This window comes from Panthera pardus, unplaced genomic scaffold (assembly GCF_024362965.1).
Source record: "Panthera pardus isolate Hobbes unplaced genomic scaffold, ASM2436296v1 HiC_scaffold_10, whole genome shotgun sequence".
NCBI classification, from domain to species: domain Eukaryota; kingdom Metazoa; phylum Chordata; class Mammalia; order Carnivora; family Felidae; genus Panthera; species Panthera pardus.
The window spans coordinates 21,728,529-21,748,288 of NW_026526655.1; the positions used below are offsets into that span (position 1 = coordinate 21,728,529).

At 39.6% G+C, this 19,760-nt stretch overlaps 1 protein-coding gene across 12 annotated transcripts in view; it reads left to right on the forward strand.

Moving 5' to 3' along the window:
- Positions 1-19,760, forward strand: part of FN1 (fibronectin 1) — a 70,096-nt gene that overhangs the window by 11,141 nt on the left and 39,195 nt on the right. For all 12 annotated transcript variants that reach the window (XM_053905111.1, XM_053905116.1, XM_053905130.1 and 9 more), the window contains exons 8-20: positions 131-310; positions 971-1,147; positions 2,441-2,593; positions 3,885-4,013; positions 5,871-6,014; positions 10,751-10,872; positions 13,554-13,734; positions 13,933-14,109; positions 15,132-15,260; positions 15,368-15,457; positions 16,481-16,675; positions 17,465-17,737; positions 19,059-19,325. In XM_053905111.1, coding sequence (XP_053761086.1) covers positions 131-310; positions 971-1,147; positions 2,441-2,593; positions 3,885-4,013; positions 5,871-6,014; positions 10,751-10,872; positions 13,554-13,734; positions 13,933-14,109; positions 15,132-15,260; positions 15,368-15,457; positions 16,481-16,675; positions 17,465-17,737; positions 19,059-19,325 — 2,217 coding nt within the window. The remainder of the gene's footprint in view (positions 1-130; positions 311-970; positions 1,148-2,440; positions 2,594-3,884; positions 4,014-5,870; positions 6,015-10,750; positions 10,873-13,553; positions 13,735-13,932; positions 14,110-15,131; positions 15,261-15,367; positions 15,458-16,480; positions 16,676-17,464; positions 17,738-19,058; positions 19,326-19,760) is intronic.

The following is a 19,760-nucleotide window of genomic DNA, read 5'->3' on the forward strand; positions in this document are numbered from 1 at the left end:
TGACTAGGTGATTCTCTGTGCTGGCTGCTTGAAGGCACAAGCTTAGTCTCCATTAAGCTATAAAGAAGCAGCTACTGGTGGGAGATAAATGCAGCTCTATTTACTGAGACCCTTTTGGTTGTGCTTGTAGCTGTAACCCAAACCTACGGTGGCAATTCAAACGGGGAGCCGTGTGTCTTACCATTCACCTACAACGGCAGGACTTTCTACTCCTGCACCACAGAAGGGCGACAGGATGGACATCTCTGGTGCAGCACAACTTCCAATTATGAGCAAGACCAGAAATATTCCTTCTGTACAGACCATACTGGTGAGTCTCCCAGGAGGAAAGCACAGCAGTGAGAAAAACCCATTTCTCACGCCCTATTTTTATTTGCCAGCCTTCTGGGCATTCATCTTGAGGCTGCAAAAGATGTATCACTTTTGTTCAGTCTGGACCCAGGAGATGTGAAGCAAACTTAGAAGCTGAAGATCCTTCCATGTTCCCCAGGACCCTTGGGAAATGACACCGAGGGGAAAGCCCTCCTGTTCAATTATTTCTGACACACTGGGATTATGATGTGATTAAAGATGCGGGTATATTAACATCCGTAGGCAATCCCCCAGCGCTAAAGAATACACAGGATGAATGCCTGAGTGCTTTTGCTTCTCTACTGGTTAACACTATGTTTTATTCAAAGCGACCATTTGATCTTTTCTCTTTTGGCTGGGAAAATGAGAGTGAAATTGGATTTAAATCTGTTTTGAAGGTGAAGGTGAATACGCTAAGGAAGCTTGAGACTATATTATCAGGCATCCTTTCTTCTGAGGTAGACTCCCCGTGAATTAGCTGCAGAGACCTGGCTCGCTCGGAACCTTCCTGTGGTAATTCCCCACTGTAAGCCGGGGTCATATGAAGCTGTATGCTTAGTCCCCACTGTAAGCTCAGTTGTCATATTATTTCTTCCTATTTGTCTGTTATTCTGGGCAGTTTTGGTTCAGACTCGAGGTGGAAATTCCAATGGTGCCTTGTGCCACTTCCCCTTCCTGTACAACAACCACAACTACACGGACTGTACTTCTGAGGGCAGGAGAGACAACATGAAGTGGTGTGGAACAACGGAGAACTACGATGCTGACCAGAAGTTTGGATTCTGCCCCATGGCCGGTAAGACAAAGCCCTGTAGACACCCATTTACGCAGTAAGACAGAAGAATAGTGTCCGGTTTACTCCTATTTTACCCATTAAGTCTTAATTTTCAGACAGCATGCAACTCTGTAAGATATACTTATATACATATAGTTATATAATATCATATATAATTATTATATATTATATAACCATTCATATAATTATAAAATCCTTTCGATATAGTTGAATTCCAAAAACATATAAATGCAATAAAAATGCTTTTTTTTAAAGTCTGGAAATGCACATATTTTACAGGTTTGTCATTTGTAAAGAGCACACAACTTACAGCATTTAATACATAACTGCTGTAGTCACAGACCCACGATATTTACAACATAATTTTGGTTTGATTAGAATAAGCCCGGTCACTTATTAATTTTTTTTTTTTTTCAACGTTTATTTTATTTTTGGGACAGAGAGAGACAGAGCATGAACGGGGGAGGGACAGAGAGAGAGGGAGACACAGAATCGGAAACAGGCGCCAGGCTCCGAGCCATCAGCCCAGAGCCCGACGCGGGGCTCGAACTCACAGACCGTGAGATCGTGACCTGGCTGAAGTCGGACGCTTAACCGACTGCGCCACCCAGGCGCCCCGCCCGGTCACTTATTAAATACCAAAATGACCAAAACTCTGCTTTTCTTTCAAGTATGGGATCTTTTCTTTTTTAAGGGGGATCTAGTTTGTAAGGATAGAGAAAGGGGGGCCAATACCTTTTCTTTGTTCTCAAATTTCAAGAACCCCATAGGTTACAGTTGATCTTGTAGTTTTGGAACTGAGAAGCCGTGCACCGTATGTTGTGGAATGTGAGGCCATGAAACATAAGAAAACTACTTATACTTTTATTTCTTTCAACACAAGAGAATGTCGGATTTAGAAGAAATACATGCTTTAGCTTACAATTCTATACCCAAATGCATAGTTTCCCTTCAGGATAGAATAAGCTGGAAGTAGAAAAAATTATGCGGCAGTAGTCAACATCAGTCTTCTACAAAAATGCAAGCCCTCTACATGAATGTGTAGGCATTATTGTGGTTTAACATCCCTCAACCTTTCCTGTAATTATTCCCTACAACATACTTCACCTGTGGACTATGTTTGCTCCCTCTGGTACTTAAAACCCTACACATGCAGAGAGCAGCCCTGAGACTTCTTTGAGGCACACCAGATTGCTTTCCAACCAATTCTTGGTTATCCTATTAGCCTAAGGACTGATAATACTGCACATGTTTTTATACCTTGTGATCATTTCTCCATCCATTTCTATATAGCCCATGAGGAAATCTGTACAACCAATGAAGGGGTCATGTATCGCATTGGAGATCAGTGGGACAAACAGCATGATATGGGCCACATGATGAGGTGCACATGCGTTGGGAATGGTCGTGGAGAATGGACTTGTGTCGCCTACTCTCAGCTCCGAGGTATGCTTGCTTATTAATGAGAGCATGTGAAAGGACCAAGACTGCAGAGAGGACCAAGTTTTGTGGACATTTGTACTTTCCAAAAGCAGGAGAGGAAATGTGTGACGCCATGCCATCAGTCTACCGTGCTAGATAGGTTTGTCATGTTAGGCAGCCAGTGGAGAGAAGCTGGCAGAGCACTTATAAAATTTGAAACATTCCCAGGATGTAAGTACTTAGGCTGAGAAGATGACTTCAAAGGCTAGAACACAATTATTTGATCCTGTTAGCTTTTAGTTACACCATTGGATTCATGTCTAGAAAAGATTGAATAACTTCTGTAAAGAAAAGAGACTTTGCTATTCTAAAAACAGATCCTTGCAGATCCAAATTGAAGGTGACAATCAGAGACACCTATTTCTTTTGCTCAGCTCAATTTTTTTTCCCTTGGATCCTGGGATATAATATAGGGATATCGATTTATGAAAACCATGTTGGTACTTCTGTTTCTTTGATTTGAAGAGTACGATTTAGGTACAACTCTGAACCAATAAATAGTCCATATAACTGGTGTGTTGACCTTGGCCTGAACTTGTTCTCCTTTTGTGGGTAACACAATACCAGAGTAATAATAATTCTACATGATGTTGCAGAACAGAAAGGAAAGACGTACAGACTAACTCTTCATTTTACAGAGGAAGGAGCTGAGACCCAAAAAGGGAAAGTAATTTTCTCAGGATCTCTCAGAGAGTTTGGAACACAGTTGGCCTACTCTTGTGTTTTGTTTTGTTTTGTTTTTAATTTCACAAATGCCATCGATGTTATTTTATTTCCCAAATCCAAATATCTCCCCACCCCAGCCATTCCAGAGATCAGACCATCACACCATGCTGGGTACTCCATAAGTATGCTTAATTTTCCTCCTATTTCTCATAGCACGCAGAGATCTAAAGGACATTATCAAATTAGCAAGAACTTTTCCAAAAGTAAAACATGTATTTGTTTAAAAATTACCTTTCCACAGGAAGGTGTATTTTACCACATTCTTTACTTAGTTGCATAGACTTTGACCTCTGATATTTAAGTTTATAAAAAAGTTGATAAGACAGAGAATTTTTTTTTCCAAATCCTGTATTCCTGACTAAGGTTTGAAAAAATGTTCTTTCTATGCTAGTATAAAAGTTATTTTAGTGGGAGGTGTTAGTAATTTAGTGGGAAAAAAAACTGTATGCTTTGAAAAACATGACTTTTTTTTTTTATCTCATCATGAAACTTAAAAAAGTTCTCCACCATCCCACTGTCTCCTAAACAGATCAGTGTATTGTTGACGACATCACTTACAACGTGAATGACACATTCCACAAGCGTCATGAAGAGGGGCACATGCTGAATTGTACCTGCTTTGGTCAGGGCCGGGGCAGATGGAAATGCGATCCCGTTGGTAATTAGCCTCATGTCTCTAGGAGGTTTTGGACGCTGGGACTAGTTAACAAGTTTCAGATAAGGAGAGCCATTTGATATTACATAATGGAAGTTGACTCCAGACTTTGATCAATGGCTTGCAGAGAGCTTTGCAAAGTCTTTTCTCTAATCATAGACCAAGATACCAGTTTGATAGTGACAGTTATCTATTTTTGTTGAGTTTGGTAACACATGCAGGTTTATTTTAATGGAATGGAATTAGTTCTTTGGTTCTGAATCATAAAGAGAATCCATGTTATGAAAGAGAACTTTACTTTGCTGACTGTGCAATAACGCGGGCAAGTGAGCATGCCAGTAAATACCTCCTTCCAAATACTTTATTTTTCTTGGCTGCCCTTTATAATAGATCTAAGCAAATAGTGAAGATTGAGCCTTAAAAGAGCTGTGTGGCCAGCCTTAAGGTAATCCATTAATATTCCCTTACCAAAGGAGACCTATTGCTCACCACGAAAACAAACTGAACAGATGAGTTTGTTTGACATGAGATTATCAAAGCTGAGAGAGAAGCCTGAGAGGTTTTTTTTTTTTAGAAACTGCTCAGCAAGTAGTCGTTGTTAAAATCTAGTTCATCCATGTGCATGGATTAATTAAGCACTCCAAAATTTAAAGAGGTATATAAAGTGATCCTTTGTTCTTACTATTCAAACGGTAAGTTAGTGCATCAATATAGGTTAAATATAATATCTAATTTATTGTTCCAAAATTGATATTCAGAATGTCAGTATATACTGAAATCTAAATCATAAATTTTTTATTTAGAAATACCGTCTTTTTTGGGGCACCTGGGTGGCTCAGTAGGTTAAGTGTCTGACTTCAGCTCAGGTCATGATCTCACGGTCTGTGAGCTTGAGCCCCGGATTGGGCTCTGTGCTGACAGCTCGGAGCCTGGAGCCTGCTTCAGATTCTGTGTCTCCCTCTCTCTCTGCCTCTCCCCAACTCATGCTGTCTCTCTCAAAAATAAATAAAACTAGAAAAAAATAAAAAATTAAAAAAGAAATATCATCTTTTTAGAAAGCTAAACATTTCTCCCAATGGGTACTTTTTTTTTTACTACTACTAATTGCTCTGTAAGGTAAAAGATATGAACAAAACATTTTGTAACCACATATATTTGTAAGGACAGTTGCCTCTCTGCCCCTCCCCAGCTCATGCTCTGTTTCTCTTTCTCTCTCAAAAATAAAAAACATTAATTTTTTTTTAAATGTAAGGACAGTTGCAAGTTTCCATTAAAATTAAGAATATATGGTCTGAAAATTTTTAAAAAAGGAGGGGGAGGCGTCTGGGCTCAGTTGGTTGAGCATCCGACTTTAGCTCAGGTCATGATCTTATAGTTTGTGGGTTTGAGCCTTGCATCAGGCTCTGTGCTGACATGACAGCTCAGGGCCTGGCGCCTACTTCAGATTCTGTGTCTCCCTCTCTTTCTGCCCCTCCCCTACTCACACTCTGTCTCTCTCTCTCTCTTTCTCTCAAAGATAAATAAGCATTAAAAAATGTTTTTTAAAGAATATAGGAGCGCCTGGGTGACTCAGTCAGTTAAGCATCCAACTTTGGCTCAAGTCATGATCTCACAGTTCGTGGGTTCAAGCCCCGCATCGGGCTCTGTGCTGACAGCTCAGAGCCTAAAGCCTGCTTTGGATTCTGTGTCTCCCTCTCTCTCTCTGCATGTCCTCTGCTCATGATCTGTCTCTCTCTGTCTCTCAAAAATAAATAAACCTTAAAAAATTAAAAAAAAAAATAATATATGGTCTAGCACACTGAAATGAAATTTGTACCTCCCTGTCTTCAATGCTGCTTCTTCTGCTTGTTTATATTTTAGACCAATGCCAGGATTCAGAAACCCGAACATTTTATCAAATTGGAGACTCCTGGGAGAAGTACGTGCATGGTGTCAGGTACCAGTGCTACTGCTATGGCCGTGGCATTGGGGAGTGGCATTGCCAACCTTTGCAGACCTATCCAGGTAAGTACCTTTCTTAGTGCAAACTGAGAGTCTTTAACGGAGTTTCCAAAACAGAGCAGCATCAGTATTTTTAATACTCTGATGCCTGCATTGGCCTCCTCTCTATTTTCTATCTTTTTCTCATGTCTCTAATAATCAGATGTTTGACTAAAATAATTTTCCTTTCTCCTCCATCAAGTTAAAGGTGTGCTCAGCTGTGAAAATGTGCCTGTGTGTAAATTTGTTCCTGAACACTGTAGAGCGTTCCATTAGGTTAAAACACTCTGGCTAATTTCATCTCACGTCCCCACGTGGAAATAGAAACCATACCGTGAACTATACTGGAAGTAACGTGTGGGGTTGTATGTTACGGCTCTTAACAGAAAGGTTGCCTAGAGAGATTATGTGAAATACAATATAGGGTATGTGTGTTCGCTCACCATTTCATCTGGGGCTTCTTTGTGTCAAAATTTTCATTTGTTTGATCAGTTGGAGTCTAGAACAAAGTATCCTCGGTCAAGAGTTGAGTAATTTGGTCAATTTTCTGCCTACGCAGTTCAAATATTCTCAAATGTTTATTGCTGGGTTCGTTTTTTTTTTTTTCTTTTCTTTTTTTTTTTCTTTTTTTTAGGTCACAGGACATAATGCCTAGCTGGAGGTGTGATTAATTCATTTTAGACCAAAAAACATTTTTTAAATTTAATTTTCACTGAGTGATTATAATAAGACACGGTGAATTATGAAGCTCAAATTTTTAGGCACCAGTTATTTGAGCAACTACTAAGCTGCAAAACCTCCTAGGCCTCTGTTACCCTTAGACCTGAAACATGGGCTACATTCAGAAACAAAAAGAAGTTGGGAGAGCATCAGATTCTGCCTATGACAGAAATTAAGATTAAGTGAACTAGGGACACCTGGGTAGCTCAGTCGGTTAAGTGTCTGCCTTTGGCTCCAGTCATGATCTCACGGTTTGTGAGTTTGAGGCCCATGTCAGACTCTTTGCTATCAGTGAGGAGTCTGCTTGGTATCTTCTGTCCCCCTCTCTCTCTGCCCCTTCCCTGCTTGTGCCCTGTCTCCCTCTCTCTCTCTCTCTCTCTCTCAAAAATAAACAGAAAAAGATTAAGTAAACTAAATCCCTCCATAATGTCATAAGAGATTAGTATCTCTTATTACACATTCACTATCACAGAAAACAGGATATGGAACAATTTGGCCAAAGGTAGAGTTTGCCAAGACATGGGTCCTGGCTGTAGGCTGTGAAGGAGTTCCATGTCAAGCTTCACTCACTAGTTTCTCATCTGTAAAATGGGGATATTAAAGTTGATTGCCTTTAAAGTTCCTTCTAGCACAAACAACCTAACAATCTCTGATCCTAAACACTAACCGCCCAGATACACCCTTCCAACAAACTTGGAAGAAACACTGCTCTCCCCAGTCCTCAGTCACTGCCAGGGCCGTACAAGGTGACTTTGCTTAAACAAGCTCACAGCACAAATTGACCTGGCTCTTAAATTGTATTCATGGTGAATTTAGGTGTAGGAATCACTTAAAATATATTTTTTTTATTTAATAACGTTTAAAATATCTGATTGCAGAAGAACCTTAAGTTCAGAAATGATATATATATATATTTTTTCCTTTAATGAGGCAACTAAAGGGTAGAGCCTTCTAAAGAAATGCTCCTGAGTTTCTATGTTTATGGTTGTTATTGTTGTGGCAACTTGTCGAAAATTGTCCTCAATGATTTAGAGAAAAAATTTTTTCTCACCCTTTTACAATGAGCCTATTCACAAAACTGCTCGCTGGAAGCATTTAGGTGAACCGGACAGGGGTGAAATCTACATGGGAAGGAAGCCTTCTGCTTTGGAGTTTACTTGTTGACTTTGTTCCTATTTTTTAAAAAGGGTAAGAAGAATGCTCAGGGAACACAGAGAAGGAGATTTGGAGAGGGGATTGGTGTTTGCCCTCAGTACGTGGTTGGGTGCTTATCTCCATGCCTGGTTTGCTCAGTGGTTCATGCCTAGCGCGCGGGGCTTCATGAGGTTGGGGAGAATAAAGGAACCACAGATGACCAGTAGACTGTCTCTGAGCCTTGCCCTGTTTGCTCCCATCTACAGAGGATTTGGTGGAGTTGTTCAAACTCAGAGAAGATAAGAGGCATTTGGTTTGTCAATAAACAGCCATGGAAGCACAGATCTCAGCAAACAAAATAGAGAAAAAAGGACTGAGTCACAAACTCATAAATATTTAACTTCCCCAGGGTCATCGTTCCTGGAAATGATTCATTTTGGCCTTATTTTAAACTGATTTTAAAAGCATACACATTGTGTCATATCTTTACTTAACTATTTTATGGTTAGCCTGAGCAGATTGAATAAGAGAGGGAGTAAGGTTTTTACTGGTAATTGCTAGTATATACCAGTTAGGTTAATTTTAGTTTTACCAAATCTAACCAATGTAAATGATGTCAGAATTTTCAGATGTCCTGTCTTCAAATCATATGTAGATTCAAGTCTAGTGGTAACCAGAATTTAGTTGGCCTTACAAATGATGGACACGGGCTCTTTACTCTCTGATAAAAAATACACTAAATGCATGAAATCCACACTGATGTTCAGTGGTCTATGGTACAAGCCTAAATTTTAAAACCTATAATTTCAAACCAGTGCTTGAAAGTTTAGAAAGAGAAAAAACTTCTGTAGTTTTGCTCCATCACTGAGGTAAAAACAAGTGAGTCACCTTTTTTGTTTCCCTCCCCTCTTGTTTATTACCTTGTGGACCCAGGAACAGGATTAGGGTTAAAGGTGGACAGTAATTGTCATTTGTATTGTCTTTCTAAAACTTAACAGACATTCAACCATCATAAACTTTTTCTTTTAATTAAAAGCTAATTTTTTTTCGAGCAGTTTTAGGTTCACAGCAAAATTGAAAGGAAGATACAGAGCTTCCCGTACAGCCCCTGCCCCACACATGCCCAGCCTCCCCTATTACAAACATTCCGACCCAAGCGGTGCATTTGTTACAATCAATAAACCTGCATCAAGACACCATTTTCACCCCAGGTCTTTGGTTTACATGAAGGATCACTCTTGGTGTTGTACATTCTATGGCATCATAAACCTTTTCCTCCCTCAAAATCATGACTGCCAAATTAAATAATATACATATCAGAGGTCTCTTTACCTAAGGAAATTATAGTAGGAATTCTTTAAAGGATTGATATTTGAACAACCTTATGCCAATTATTGTAAGTAATTTAAGGACCTGATATTCCTGTATTTACTGATGTTCACAGAAGTCACATCTCTAACATTTTGCTTCACCATTTGTCTTTAAAAATTTATTTGTATTTTTGAGGAGCTTCATGAACAGAAGGGGTAATTCAAAGAGTGACATGGAATTATAGAAAACTAAGAATTCTGTACATGGATTTTGATATTTATGTGGCTTAGAAATAGGTGCATTAAATGAAATTAAGATTCAAAGAATCTTAACTTGTTAGTTTTCAACCACTTTGAATTATTCTCAGTGTGGAAGTGAGCATATTATTGTAAAACTTTTAAGTCTACGCAGAGATGCAAGTTATATATTTGTTCTGCTACAGAAAACTTTGTTTTCAAAGAGAATTTGACAGCAAAGATAATTAGGTTTGAAAATCAATATTTTTTTTTCCTAAGAGCTTTCAGAAAACCTAAATCTGTTAACAATCTGGTGAAATACTTTACTAAACTTGCAAAATTTTGCTGTCTTTGATAGAGTGGCAGTTAGAAATTCTTGGAAAGGTTATGACAAGAAACTTTGTTTTCATTTCAAAAAAGTTGAACATTGACATCATGAAAAAGACAGTGTTTAGGGAAAAGATGTGTTCTGCTCAGCAAGCATAAATTTTCTGGGTAATTCATTATTATCCTAAGTGGAGTCTACACTATTAAGAAATTAATTCCATTTTCCTTATATTGTTTTTTCTTTAAAAAAAATACTTTAAGTTTTGTAGGAAACAATAATACATACTGAGATGTGGAAATACTGAATTTAGTATATACTTCAACCTGTCATTTCAGCTGATAATTGCTTTTCAAAAAAAAAAAAAGTTTGATCTCTTAATAACATGGCCCATCAGTGATATGATTTTAGAGTATACTTACTAAGTAAAAATAAAATGAAAACTTTTTCCCTAATGGGATGCGTAGGCTGATAAGAAATAAAACTGAACCTGTAATTACTGCTTTTGTGTATTCATCTAGGATTCTACCCCATTTAGAAATATGGGTGTTTTATATCATGTCATATGACCTTTAGAATGTTGTTTCCTTCTTAGTGGGTGGATTCATTCTAGATGAAAGGCTTCACAAATGAAAATTTGTTTTAAAGAAGCTTAGTATGATAAATAAATGGGAGTTTGGGTTCTTTGTTACTTTATTTGGGTTAGGGTAGTTTGGCAATTTTCTCAATTCTTATTTTGAAAATGGAGACAAAATAAAACTAAGGCATTTTTCAAATTTTATTTTATTTGCTATAAACAAGTTCTATTTGCATTTCTCATGTGAACGACAATGACTTATTGACTAAAAAGGATTTTATTGCATTGATTTCCAAGGGCAATATGTAAAAAAGTAATCCCAGAATTTTTTTTTAACTATACTCACCCTTACTGATAAGCAAAACTATCTTTTAATGATGGCCATCCACGTGCACTTAGTTTTAAGTTGAAGCAAGTGAATACCCAAGATCACCAAATCTCGCATTCTCATTTTCAGGCACAACTGGTCCCGTCCAAGTCATCATCACTGAGACCCCCAGTCAGCCCAATTCTCACCCCATCCAGTGGAATGCACCAGAGCCATCTCACATTTCCAAGTACATTCTCAGATGGAAACCTGTGAGTATCCCACCCACAAACGGGACATTGAGAGTTCTGAAACAAACACATTCTAAATATTTGTTTTCCAGCTTTCAAGCCAACCGATCTGATGAACTATCTGTGATTTGATATATAGATTTAGCTTTTTTGGCATTTAGAAGGATTTAGAAAGATTTGTTATTTAGAAAGATCTTCTTAACAAGGAATTAGAGATGATAATGTCTGAAACAACTCTTCCCCGATATGGGAAGGGAATCTAAAGGCTTTGTATATCTTGCACCTCTGTCAGAGGAAGACAGTTATTGGCATCATTTCCATGATTTGAAAAAATTAATATTTAGCTATAGAGGTTCACTTTTTAAGGGATCACTTCTTAAAATGTTACTTTTGTTTCTCTGAAGTTATTTAGGTAGAGGGGGAAAAGAGATGATTCCAGGGAAGAAAATGAGGGGTGATAGTTGGCTTGTTTAAAAAGTGAACCTTCTGAGTTTTTAATGAGAAGCATCTAGAAATTGAAGAAATCATACTGAGGAAGATGTTGATCTAGTAAATTTTAGTATTTCTTACCCTTCAAACCTGCCTGTTAGATCTCCAAAATTCATGACTCATAACTTAAGAAACACTCTTTTAAACCCAGGAAAAAAAAAATGTCCACTTTTAGTCACAGCTGTTAAATCCTAGCAATTAAAAACAAAATAAAACAAAATGCTGGACCAACTCAGGCAATTGTATTTAAACTCTTTGGGAAAAATTCAAGCTGTGAAATCATTCTTTTTTTAAAAAAATTTTTTTAAATGTTTATTTTTGAGACAGAGAGGGAGAGAGAGAGAGAGAAAGAAAGAGAGAGAAAGAGAGAAAGCATGAACAGGGCAGAGGCAGAGAGAGAGGGAGACACAAAATCCAAAGCAGGCTCCAGGCTCCGAGCTGTCAGCACAGAGCCGGACATGGGGCTTGAACTCATCAACCATGAGATCATGACCTGAGCTGAAACAAAGAGATGCTTAACCAACTGAGCCACACAGGTGCCCCAAAAGCATTCTTTTTTGTAGCATACTCAGTATTCTCGTCATAGTGTCCAGAGCAGCCATTTCCAGAACTTTGCATTTAGTGATGTTAGCCAGTGGGATTACTGTATTTTCCCCTCCAATACCTTCTTGTCTCTCATCTTTACATCTCACTCCCAGTTTTATTTACTTTAAAACTAATTCTGAAGTATTGCGTGAGATCACTGTAATAAGGGACATTTATAGGGAAGTCATAAGATGTACATTGAATTGGAAAATCTTCAAAGAAGCAGCAGTGATTAATTTCTTTAAGATTTTTAACGATGAAGAATTTTCAGGTTTTTCCTCAATGGATATTATCCAAGAGTGTATTTTTGAATACTTTCTTCTGATGCCTAACCTTCTAGAACTGAATAAAACAGTTATCATGAAATCTGATCTAATTGTAATGACTAATTTCAGATTTTTTTCAATGTACTTGAGTTAAAATTTAAATTTAAAATATACTACGATCCATTTCATTTATTTCAAAAATATAAATGGGGGTGCCTGAGTGACTCAGTCGGTTAAGCATCCGACTTCGGTTCAGGTCATGATCTCACAGTTAGTGAGTTCGAACCCCGCATCCAGCTCTGTGCTGACAGCGCAGATTCGGATTCTGTGTCTCCCTCTCTTTCTGCCCCTCCCCCACTCACACTCTGTCTCTCTCTCTCTCAAAAATAAATTAACATTAAAAATTAAATATATATATGTATATAAATGGACACTTGAGTATTTGAATTATTGAGGAACTGGTTGATTGGATAATTTTAAAAAGTCGCTGGGCATTAAAAATGTATTTTGACTTAGCTTAGAATATTTACACTTAAAAGGATCTCATCTTGTTTGAAGTAAGTGTTTTTCTTTTCCACACATTTTACTGCAATGAGTTTTGTGATCCATGACATATTAATGAAGCTGGACGGATGTGAAATGTAAACTGGAAGCAAAGATTAAATAAACCGAAATCACATTCTTCTAGAGTCTTGCCCAAAGTTGGCTAACCGCTTTTGATGGGGTAAATCATATCCAAGAATGAGTCATACAGCCAGACCAGCTGAACCTTATATGTGATGGTTGCAGGAACTGAGTCACAAAGTAATATTATATCTTTAACTATTTCTGCAAGGCAAGAAATTTGTATCCTACTAAGTGAGAAGTAGAATATCTGGCCGTTTCCCACCTAAGAAAAGAATATATCTCTGTGCATCATAGACATTTAAAAAATGGGAGAGGCAAAACTTAGGCTCATCGTATTTTCTTGCTAATATGAAATAAATTCGTCTGGCAAAAAGGAAGGTGCCCCGTGCCTGTGACTGTGTGACCTTGGGCATGTCATATAACTGTTTCTTCACCCGTAAAATGAGGGCATTTATACCATGAAGTTGGAGAAGGGAGAGATGAAGACTGAATGAGAGAATGCAAGTAAAAGCACAGGGTGTGGTACACAATAAGCTATCAGTAAATATTAGCCACACTAATAATTATTATTGACATTAAACTCTGCTACAGGTCCCTATTCTGATTTCAGTTTTCCACGATTTTCCTCCACAATGGAGCTGCACAGGTCCCTCGTTCTTTGAAGATTACTCATGATCATCTCTGAATGTTCACCCTTGTGAATACTTATGTGATTTTTTTCTTTTAAATCTTTAGAAAAATTCCCCACGCGGTTGGAAGGAAGCCACCATTCCTGGCCACTTGAATTCCTACACCATCAAAGGCCTGACCCCAGGTGTGGTATATGAGGGACAGCTCATCAGTGTTCAGCACTACGGCCACAGAGAGGTGACACGCTTTGACTTCACCACCACCAGCACGAGCACAGCAGTGACTAGTACGTACCCGAGCCATCCTCATGTCCATGCCTGTGTTCCTCAGAGCTGCGCTGTCCTCAGGGAGTGGTTTGCTTCTCAAGTCCTATTCTTCCATGGATGGCCCCAATACTGTTTTTAAAAAATGGTGTTCTGTAGATGACAGTAGGACATTTTCTTGATGGCTGAAGGCTCCCTCTCCCCTTCCCGTGGCTGTCTAGGCAACACTGTGACAGGAGAGACGACACCCCTTTCTCCCGTTGTGGCCACTTCTGAATCTGTGACCGAAATCACGGCCAGCAGCTTTGTGGTCTCATGGGTCTCGGCATCAGACACCGTGTCAGGATTCCGTGTGGAATACGAGCTAAGTGAGGAGGGAGATGAACCACAGTACCTTGGTAAGCTAAATGTGTTGCCATGACAGCTTTTGAGTGGCTGATGGTGACTCTATGTGTATGTGGGTTGGGGGACCTCCAAGAAGGTGTTCATTGAGTTTTGGAACTAGTTGACTGCTCAGACCGAACAAACTTCCAATGTGAGGAAGGAGAACAGCTGACCCTTTCTAGAACTGAGCTTGGATTTTTCCTGAGCCATGCTCACATTTTCCTGGTCCCAGTGTGAGCTGCTTTACCCGTTTGCCTGGGCACAAGTCTGTACAACCATAGTGTTTTCTCCAGGGAAGTGATTGCCAGTATGAGGACCACAGCAGAAAATGTTAGCCTTTGGGGGTGTACTCATGCTTTTCAAGTTCTCATGGTTAGGGGCTTTTTAAAAACTTTATTGTAGTATAATATATCATAGGCATACAGCTTGATGAATTTTTATAAAGTGAGGACGTCCATGTGAGCAGCACCCAGATTAAGAAAAAGAACACTCAGGGGCATCTGGGTGGCTCAGTTGGTTAAGCTTCTGACTGTTGATTTCAGCTCAGGTCATGGTCTCACAGTTCGTGGGATCAAGCCCCGAGTTGGGTTCTGTGCTGTTAGCAGAGCCTGTTCTCAATTCTCTCCCTCTTCTCCTCTCTCTGCCCCACCCCCACTCATGCTCTCTTTCTCTCTCTCCCCCTCTCTCAAAATAAATAAACTTAAAAAAAAAAGATCATCCCTCCTACCCCACACCCCCTCGTCCCCTGACCATAACCGCTACCCTGACTTTTAACTACAGAAAGCTATTTTTATAAATTTGGGGGTGGATTACAAAAATTATATATCTTCATAGAAAAATTTCAGAAAAAAAATGGTAAACAAAAGAAAAATCTCATAATGTATTGATAATTATCGATTACCCGTTAGTACATTTCCTTCTAGACTTTCCCCTTCCCTTATGAATGTACAGTTTTAAAAATATCCCCTTTATAGGTTGGAGTGATTTGAGGGATTGGTTTGCTCTGATTGGTAACCTTTCCTTTTTTACTTTAAAGATCTTCCAAGCACGGCCACTTCTGTGAGCATCCCTGACCTGCTTCCTGGACGAAAATACATTGTAAATGTCTATCAGATATCTGAAGAAGGAGAGCAGAGTCTGATCCTGTCTACTTCACAGACAACAGGTACATGTGTACTACATGCTGTGAGAAGAATTGTTTGTCTGCAGAACAGGCCTAGAGTGATATTTCCTGACTGTTTTCCTCATTTGCCCTTTTCTTCTTTTTGTTAGCGCCCGATGCGCCTCCTGACCCTGCCGTGGACCGAGTCGATGACACCTCGATTGTTGTTCGCTGGAGCAGACCCCAGGCGCCCATCACAGGTGAGCGTGGCCTCCTCTCCCTGGCTGCCATGTTAGTCTTGATGGCGTAGGTGGCGAGGTGGCCGATTCTAACCTGTGGACAGGGAGGTCACATAAATCTTCTGCATAATTACTAGTCTAGGGTAGAGGGGTACGTGTGTGTGTGTGTGTGTGTAATAGTAATTCAGAATGTGATTATCATCAAGGCTTACAGCTCAATTTTCTTACAGATCATTTCCCATCATATCCATTTTATTGACCCCCATACACACAGACACACACACACACACACACACACACACACAATTTCTTAAATTTTTTTTAATGTTTATCTTTATTTTTGAGACAGAGAGAGACAGAGCATGAGTGGGGGAGAGGCAGAGAGAGAGGAAGGCACAGAATCTGAAGCAGGCTCTAGGCTCTAAGCTGTCAGCACAGAGCCCGACAAGGGGCTCGAACTCGTCAGCTGCGAGATCATGACCCAGGCTGAAGTCGGACGCTCAACCGACTGAGCCACCCAGGCTCCCCAACACACACAATTTCTAAAGCCAGCTCATGGACTTATTTAACCAGGCATTTCTGAGGCCGAAGAGGGTTAATTTTTCTGAAAACCTCATTCTAAGACTTATTCTTAAAGAGGTAGCTCAGTTGCCTTCTTAGCTCATTAAGTGGCTCAGCTGCCTCTAAAGTTTCTGAAAGAGACAGTGCTAGACAATCTGCGCTCAAGGTAGTTCACTAATTGCTTTCAGTGCTCAGAGCTCAAAGAGAAGAAATCATTTTAACATGAGTATTTTCACCTCGTGGCATCTCTAATAGACATTTATTAAGGATATTAGGTCTTCAAGGATGATATTTATTATTTAAAAAGGTTTGCACGGCTGCTCTTATTTTACCTTTGTACTGAATAGTCCTTATGAGAAGTGGCAACATCACTGGTTCTTAACTAATCAAGATGCTAAGGGTTTTTCTGATAAGAGATTTACGACTTACGAAACCTCTGTTTCATAAAACAGTGTGGCTAACGTTTCCCCCTTGAATCTGCAGGATACAGAATAGTGTACTCGCCATCAGTAGAAGGTAGTAGCACAGAACTTAACCTTCCTGAAACCGCCAACTCCGTCACCCTCAGTGACTTGCAACCTGGAGTTCAGTATAACATCACGATCTATGCTGTGGAAGAAAATCAAGAAAGTACTCCTGTTTTCATCCAGCAAGAAACCACAGGTGTCCCGCGTTCAGGTAACTTAAAGTCACTTCTTATGGCATTGTATCTCTTAGGGCTTAACGAGGAAACACGACTAACCGCTCTTTTGTTGGAGAAATAAAACTATCCTTGGACTGTGTTCATTTCCTTAGCCTGCTAGGGAGGACCAGAAATGTTAGAAGAAAGAATAGTTGTTTCTGTGGGAGTGTTGCTTCGTCTCTGTCAACATTTCCTCCATGCAAGTGATCTTATAGATTAGTTTATCCCTAAACTTAAGAAATATGACTGAAATGTCCACACTATTAACTGACTTATCAAAGCTGGCTATTGGCCTTCCCGAATAAAAACTGACACCTTAGCGTCTTCACATTTTTCTCTAGAAACTTAGGCTCACTTTCTCTGTTCCTTTGAAATACTATAAAATGGTTCAGTAAAATACAAAGCACATTTTTTTCTGTTGTCGCAATAAGGGTTTATTTTATTTTATTATTGTATTATTGTATTGCATTGTATTGTACTGTATTTTTTGCATGTTTATTTTAAACTACTTGATAGGACACTTAATATGTTGGAAACTCTTCGGTTAACCTACATATTTTAGATAAAAACTTCAAATGTTCTATGTAAGCAGTATGTCAGAACCATGAAAATATAAGAAAAAATTCATATTTTCTAGTTAAGAGACAAAACTTGGCATTAGTTTGGAATGAGAGTCCCTGTGAATTTCCTTATATACATCTAGGAAATTGGCTTTAAAAAAAAAAAACAAAAAACAATAGTCTTCAGTAGGAATTGTGACTGACCAGTTGGCTCTTGTCTGTTAGATAAAGTTCCCCCTCCCAAGGACCTGCAGTTTGTGGAAGTGACTGACGTCAAGATCACCATCATGTGGACACCCCCTGAGAGCCCCGTGACGGGTTACCGCGTGGACGTGATCCCCGTCAACTTGCCTGGGGAGCATGGACAGAGGCTGCCCATTAGCAGGAACACCTTTGCGGAGGTCACCGGATTGTCCCCCGGGGTCACCTATCACTTCAAAGTCTTCGCTGTGAACCAAGGGAGGGAGAGCAAGCCTCTGACGGCAGAACAGACGACCAGTATGTTCTGCTCTCCTCCATCTCCACCCCGAATCCTCCACCCTCATTCCCAATCTGTGGTGCATGTGCAGCAAACCATTTACTCCTAGGTTTATGGTTAGAAATAGGGAAATACCCAGTGGGTAAGGAAATGCAGAGTGGACGTAAAGCACATCACACCTGAAAGCAAAACTGAGACCTGCTCCGTCATGCTAAATGGTAACCCGTGCCCCAAATTCATGCACCCACGTGATGGCACTGAGAGAGGACAACTTCAGAGAACCTAATTTTCTTTGCTAACAGACACATGGATTACAAACCTGAGTATATTTTTTATAACTACATATGTCTCTGTCAAACTTGAAATGTATGCTCTTAACCCTTCTATGAGAGAGTTACTTACGAATAGTGATTGCTTGAAACATTGCTTATTAAGTGCCAGGTCCTCTGCTCAGTTCTTTACAAGCGTTGTCCTTATATTTAATACTCTTTTGGATCTAATGAGGAAGGTCTTATTATCCTCATTGGATTCATGAAGGAATTGAAGCTCATAAAAATTTCTGCAATTTGTAAAGTTCCAGAGCTAGGAAGTGATGGAGCTAGATCTACAAAGACGTAATGGCATTTTGACTCTATGTCCCATTCTTTCAGTGATTATCCTTGACTATCTCCTAAGCATTCCCTTCATCTGAAAAGCGTTTTAAATTACTGCAGGGAAACCGCTAGTAATCATACTCAAGGAAACTCACGATGTGTGTGATTCTTTCTGATAGTGCACACTCACCAGTGTCTTACCATGATTCTGATGTATATGTTATAATTATTACCTGATAGGAATCATGGGAAAATTACTTTTATTTCTCTAGCAAAGGACTAGTCATTCAATAAATGCAGAGAATACTGTTTCTGTTCCTTGTAGAGGTTATGTCTTGCCCTCATTTTAGTGGGCTTGTCTCTCATTTCTTAACCTGTTTGGCTCAGAGCAGAGTCTAATTGTAGCCTTCACAAGTGTTTTCGTTTTTGTATTTTTAATGCTATCTCTATAATGTTAGTACAATTGCAGAGGTTGATGGAAAAGTCAGGATGGAAAATTAGACCTTCCTCAGGATCAAAGTCAAGCAAAAAAAGAAAAAAAAAAGCAGCAATTTCTCATGACTGACACAGTTTTGCAAAGTTCTGTGTAGCACTCCATTTCTTAATGGCTCAACATTTCCAAGGTTTTGACTTTTGCTTAGTTTCAACCTTGAGAAATCTTTAGAAAATTCAGCTGGGCTTTTAAGTTTCAGTATGAGCATTACCAAGGTTCAAATATTTCTTGATGTGTTTCATCTTTTCTTTCTAGAATTGGATGCTCCCACTAACCTCCGATTTACCAACGAAACGGACTCCACTGTCATAGTGACCTGGACTCCACCTCGGGCCCGCATAGCCGGGTACCGACTGACCGTGGCCCTGACCCGGGGAGGCCAGCCCAAGCAGTACAACATAGGGCCCTCTGCCTCCCAGTACCCACTGAGGAATCTGCAGCCTGCCTCTGAGTATACTGCAACCCTCATGGCTGTCAAAGGCAACCAACAGAGCCCCAAAGCCACTGGAGTCTTTACCACCCGTAAGCCAAAGTTTACCCTCTTTTCTTAGTGATGTCATAGGTTCTTTTACCTTTATTTACATTCCCTGTTCTTCATCCCACTTTTAAAAAGTTAACTTAAAAAACCTTAGTATAAGGGGCGCCTAGGTGGTTCAGTCGGTTGAGCTTCCAACTCTTGGTTTCTGCTCAGGTCATGATCTCACAATTCGTGGGTTTGAGCCCCACATCGGACTCTGCACTGACAGTGAGGAGTCTGCTTGGGATTCTCTCTCCCTCTCTTTCCCTCTCTGCCCCTCCCCCTGCTCTGCTCTCTCTCTCTCTCTCTCTCAAAACAAATAAATAAACTTAAAAAAACAAAAAAAAGGAAGATTTAAACCAGTGCTACTCAAAACGTGGTCATGGAGCAGCTATTTGAACCATGAATTGTTTCTTATTGGACAATAAGGAGCTTGTGCC